This window comes from Lotus japonicus, chromosome 2 (genome assembly GCF_012489685.1).
Source record: "Lotus japonicus ecotype B-129 chromosome 2, LjGifu_v1.2".
Lineage (NCBI taxonomy): Eukaryota > Viridiplantae > Streptophyta > Magnoliopsida > Fabales > Fabaceae > Lotus > Lotus japonicus.
This window is the reverse complement of record NC_080042.1, coordinates 57,257,272-57,263,548: the sequence shown is the minus strand read 5'-3', so window position 1 is coordinate 57,263,548 and position 6,277 is coordinate 57,257,272. Positions and strand designations below refer to the sequence as shown.

At 40.6% G+C, this 6,277-nt stretch overlaps 1 protein-coding gene across 1 annotated transcript; it reads right to left on the bottom strand.

Moving 5' to 3' along the window:
* Positions 1–5,802: 5,802 nt before the first annotated feature.
* LOC130736697 (uncharacterized) lies at positions 5,803–6,277 on the bottom strand. The gene is made up of 2 exons (XM_057588495.1): positions 6,110–6,277; positions 5,803–6,015 (listed from the first exon to the last, which is right to left on the bottom strand). The coding sequence occupies exons 1-2, from the start codon at positions 6,275–6,277 to the stop codon at positions 5,803–5,805; spliced, it is 381 nt and encodes a 126-aa protein (XP_057444478.1).

Below are 6,277 nucleotides of genomic sequence, written 5' to 3'. Positions count from 1 at the left end.
ACAGTCGACCCAAGTCACGTGGAGACCACACAGTCAATCCACAAATCTCAAGGAGACCACACAGTCAATCCTTATCCCATGACTAAATCATGGTTATCACGTGGAGACCACACAGTCAATCCACAAATCTCCCTCGCGTGCAAGTCACCGTTTGTCTAACGGCATCATCGCTCTCATGGTCCATAGCTATAACCTATCACTATAACCATATAATCACTACTTGCAAGCGAAGTTCACATCTTTAGGTTAATTACTAATATCATAACCTGGGGTAAGATAATAGGTCATCATGTATAGTATAATCATCAAGAGGTTTAGGGTTTTGTCCCATTCCACACAAAGAAAGAAAATATTTAAGCATACTCTCAACATGTAGACAAGTCAATGCCTAAACCTTAGAGAGCACTTGGGTTTCGGCCAAGCATCTCTAATACAACAAATAATCATGCTTTTTCACATATCAAGTAGTAAAAATCAGCAACTTACTACAACTTAAACAATTAGTCAAGAAGATAAGAAAAAGTCGCCTAAACCCAAGCAATTAGGGTTCGGCCGTAGCACACATTAGGTATAGGGTTTTCCAAAACTTGTTATCATGCTTAATTACAAATCATGAAAAATCCAGCAAGCTTTTCATTCATTTTCATCATCACTCAACCCATTCTAACACATGTTATTGACTACCAACATAGATCCAAGCATATACATCAAGTTTAGCAAGGTTTTGTCTAAGAATTTTCATAGATCACAATTTGAGAAGATAAAAACAGAAGCTTTAACCTTAAAACATGCTCAAGAAGAGACTTTACTCATCATATAGAAGTTTCACATGTTAGAGAGATCATCTATCATCAATCATACAAAGTTTTGCACTCATAGGACAAGAATCATGAAGCAGATAGCCTAGACTCTACCCAAGACCGGAAAATCCCTCACCTTTGTCTAGAGATTGAAGAAGAAAGATGAATGGTTGAAGAAGATGATCAACTCTCCTCCCTTGCCTTGCTTCTCACGAGACTTCTTCTTCTCCCTTGCTTCTCACAAGCTTCTTCTTCTTCCCCCTTGCTCTCTCTCTCTCTCTCTCTCTCTCTCTCTCTCACGACCTCTCTCTCTCTTTTCTTTTCTCTTGACTTGAGAAAAGAAAAAGAAGGCTCCCCCTCTTTCCCTTGTATGGTCGCGGCTCCTATGCTCTAGTATTAGGGTTTTTCAAAAATTTTACCCAAGCCCACTTAACCAAATAATACCTCTTAATAAAACCATTTAAAACCAAAACTCTTGAAAGTTCAAAATTCAATCCTTAATTCTTTAAATCTGATTTGCCAATGCCCTTTAAGGTTTTAAAATCTCCCACTCAAGTCCCCCATTCAATGAGAGTCAAAGGAATCACACCCTTGATTTGCTCCTTCATAAAGACTAGTCATTAAGTGGAAAAAAGAAAACCACCTTGCCTCCTCCTTCTCCAAGCTTGGCCGCCCACCATATAATACTATGGTCAGATTTTCACTCAAGAAAACCATCAAACACAAAACAAGGTTGTTTTTAGGTGATTAGGTGCATTAATCACCAAAATCTCTTCTTAATTCACCATGAAAACCCCAATTTAAAATTCAAAAACCATTTTCTCCTTCCTCCCTCCAAATTCGACCAGCCCTCATAAATGCTCTAGAAAATAATTGGCTTAAATGCATTTGGTGCCCCTAATGTTTCATGGGAGTGCAAATGATACCCCTCTTCTAATTTTGTCAACGTTTGTACCCTCCATGAAACAAAACAGTGTAGCGTTTGCCCTTCTGTCAGTTCAACGTTAGTTTACTAACGGAGGGGCTGACGTGGAATTTTATTTTGCTTTTCCTATTTGCCACGTGGATTTTAATTACTGAATAACAAAAAAAAAAGAAAAAAGAGGGGCACGTGCTAATCACGTGCCTGTTAACCCTAAATCCCCAATTTGGGGATAAATCCCCAAATTAGAAACACAGAGGGAGGAACGGTCGAGGAACAAGGTGCAAGCGTTAGCCCTGAGGAAATCCTTGAGCACGTTGTTGGCCCCTTTTCTTGATCCTTGAGCACGTTGTCGTCGCACATGGCTAGTGGGTCTCCAAATCGTGGACGTAGTCGAGGTAGAAGTAGGAGAACAGGAGGGACCCCGACGAAGGATAAGGGGAAAAATGTGGTCCAAGAAGAACCCACTTGTGAAAAGCAGGGATACGACCCTTTTAGAGATTCCTGGTTTGGGGAGGATATTCCCGACCATTATCGTTTCAGGTATCCCTTTTCAAGATTCATGTCTATTTTTGAATACTTTTTCATGAGACCCACATGTGCATCTATGTTGAAAGTGGCTTGGTTATGTTATTTTATGTTTGATTGATACTTCACATGCCATTGTCCTTTGTCTTAATCTATTGCATGTTGAAAGATTATTGTTTTTAATACTTCACATGCCAGAGTGTTTTCTCTTAATCTATTGCATGTTGTCCTCACTGCAGGCCCACTAGTAGTCAATTTGCAACAGTTAAAGTGTGGCATGGTGGGAAATTTGTGTGTGAACCGAGGGTAGATTATATAAATGGGGTTTGTCTTACTCTACCAAACTGGGATATGGATGAGATTAATTCAATTGATGTAGGCAAGGTTGCCAGAGGCTTAGGATATTTGAACTTTAATGTGTGGTACAAAGACCCTGGCCTTGGGTTTGAGATAGGCTGCAAACCTTTCAAAGATGATAGAGATGTATGTGCCTTTCTGAATGATGTGAGTGGCTATGATGTTGTCAACTTCTATGTTGAGCATATAGTAGAGGAAGAGCCTGAGTTTGTTGAACCTCCACCATTTCTTGAATTTACACAGCCTACTGTTGAGGGGGAGAAAGATAGTGAAGTCTTGTGTGAAGGGCAGCCTACTGTTGAGGGACATGCTACTGGCATAGACATTGATGTTGACATAATACAAGTGGGACAGTGTAGTGTTGAGAGGGAGAAACAGGGTGATACAAGTGTTGTTGGTGGGGAGGGTGATAAGGAGGGTGAAGCATTTAATGCAGGACAGGGCAGTGGAGAGGGTAATAAAGATGGTGATGCAGTTATTGTTGAGGAAGAGGAGGTAGTTGCTGGAGACAAGGAAGGGGAGAAAAAGAAGAGTAAAAAGAAGGAAAAGAAGAAGGGTAAAAAGAAGGACAAGAATAAGAGTAAAAAGAAGGACAAGAATAAGGGTAAAAAGAAGGAAAAGAATAAGGGTAAAAAGAAGGAGGGTAAAAAGAAGGACAAAAAGACCGAGCAGGAGGGGGGTGTTGAGATTTTAGTGAGTGAGAGTCAAAGTGAATCTGAATCTGAGAGTGCAGTGAGTGATGTGAGTCTAGATGACAGTGATTTTGATGAGAGGTGGGACTGGAGGACAGTTTTAGAGGTTGAAGGAGATGAGAGGCATCCAGATAGTACCTCAGAGGAAGATGATGATGCATTTGTCAATGAAGTAGATTTTGACAATGAAGATGGTTCATCTGATGAGTTGGAATCTCCACCAGACACAGATGATGAGCATTACCAACCACAGAAGAAGTACCCAAGATTCAAGTTGGGTCCAGATTGGACTGGATGGCTGTTTTCTGAAAGTTGTGTATGGAGGGCAGCTCCTTTCAGTTGTTGGAAAGGATGGGAACAACCAGATGTTCCCCATTGCATTTGCCATTGTTGAAGCTGAGACCAGAGACTCCTGGGAGTGGTTTGTAGCTTTATTGCTTGAAGACCTGAACTTGGTAAAGCAACAGAGATGGGCATTTATTTCAGATCAACAGAAGGTGATTTATCATTTTTGTTTATTTGTAATTTTTTGTTCACTTATGTCCTAAACATGAACTGATTTCTTGATTGTTTTCACACTTAGGGTCTAGTTCCCACTTTACAGTCATTAGCAGGTGATGTGGAGCATAGGGTTTGTGTGAAACATGTGTATGGTAATTGGAGGAAGAAATACCCAGGAATGGAAATGAAAGGTGCTTTGTGGGCTGCTGCAAGAGCATGCACTGTTCCACAATTTGATAGGGCTATGGAGAAGCTGAAGGAGATGAATGAACAAGCATGGATGGCCTCTGTCAGATACCTGCCAAGCAATGGCCAAGGGCCCATTTCAGCACTAATTCTCTGTGTGACCTACAAGTGAACAATATGTGTGAGGCTTTCAACATGGCCATTCTAGAACATAGAGACAAGCCAATCATTTCACTGGTTGAAGGATTGAAGCGCTATATCACCTCTAGGATTGTGAAGCAAAGACAATTAATGATGAAATATAGAGGGAATATAGCTCCTATGATTCAACAAAAATTAGAGGATAACAAGAGAGAAGCAGAAAGTTGGCATCCTGAATGGAATGGGGACACCGAATACTCTAAATTTGAGGTTTCAAGTGGTCCATTTTTGAAGTATGGTGTGGAGCTCAAAGACAGCCATTGTGCTTGCAGAAAATGGGACTTGACAGGTATCCCATGCTGTCATGCAATTGCTTGTATGTGGTATAATCGCACCTACCCTGAAAACTTTGTGCACAACTACTACAAGTAAGTACTCATGATCATAAACTCTTATGGGGTCCTCTCATTTATTTACACTTAATCTGTGTGTTTGCATATTGCAGGAGGGATACATTTCTAGCAACATATTCCTACATCATTTTACCTAACAATGGCCCAAAATTGTGGACTAAAAGCAATCTTCCACTAATTCAACCACCATATGTAAGGAGGGCACCTGGGAGGCCAAAGAAACTAAGGAACAAGAAAAATGATGAACCAAGAAACCCTTACAAGATTCCAAGAAATCAAACAAAAGTGAAGTGCTCCAGATGTGGACAATGGGGGCATAATGTGAGGACATGTGGAGGTAAAACTGGTGCTGACAGGGACATAGAAAAGGGGGGCAACAAGGTAAAATTAAAGCAATTTTTAGTTTATACTAGAACTCTATAGCTTATGCATATTATTGACTGAGAATGATTTGTTTCTAATTTGTCAGAAAAATCCAAAGAAGGTCCACCCTGGCCAGGCTTCTGGAAGTGGAACAATTCCTGGAACAAGAAGTTCATCTGCTGCTGCAAGGGCTGGAAAAGGGCCTCAGAAACCTCAGTACAAACCTGCTGCAAAAAGAAAGAGGAAGGCTCCTGATGCAGTTACAACCCAAACTGCTCCACAGCCAGCTTCCCAACCAGCTTCCCAACCAGCCTCCCAGCCAGCTTCCCAACCATCTTCTCTGCCAGCTTCACAGCCAGCTTCACAGCCCTCATCAGGTCATGGGAGCACAATAACAGCTACACTACCTCCATCTGGTGCAACCACAAGAAGAAGAAAGAGACCAAGAGCTGTAGTTGGAACTCAAGAGAGCACTAGTTGATTATGAGCCTTGATTATGCTGTTTTTAGTGTTGGTGCCATTTTGTGTGGAACTTTAGTCTTAGTGTTTTCTGGTTATGTAATGAACTTAGTTAAGCCTTTGGTTAATGTATGACTTTATCTATTGTAATTTGCAAGGGATGCTATCCATGTTTGGTTTTGTATGACATTATCCATTGAATTTGGAATCTATGATTATATTAGCCATTTTGAATTTCCATATGACAACTGAAAATAGTAGATAGCCTAGATAGAACATTGTGCTTGTAGACATCATTTCAAACAACAAAAATTTGAGGACAAATTACTCAAATTCATTTATCAATTTCAAGTTCCATACATATGCACTAAAGGCACACACAGTACAAATAAACCCCACAACCTCTCCTACTTCTACTACATCATCCTCTCACCCTAATTCTACTTCATCATTTTCACCATTAGAATTGCACATACAATCAACAGGAACACAGCTACAGACCATCCCAGCACACAACACTTGATCAACATTGCTTGGTTCTTCTTCATCTCATCTACTCTACGCAACAAGCCTGCAATTATTTTCTTGTCACGCGGGTTACCCTCCAACTCATCATACCACTGGAAGAAATCACAGTGCCTCCTGTTCTGTTCCTGAGAATAAATAAATTTTCCCAACAATTTCAGTTCAAGCAAAACCAAATTCACAACAATTAATTAACCTTAAACAATTAATCCAAAACATTACCTTAAACCTGCCACATCCATAGAACCGCCTACCAATATTTCCGTTCTCGTTCGTCCAAGTAGTCACAACCGGGGAAACTTCTCCACACTTGCACAAAACAACGTTCCTCCTTCGACCGTAGCCACTGGAAACAGAGCTCCCTCCAGAGAAATGGCTTTCCCCACCCAT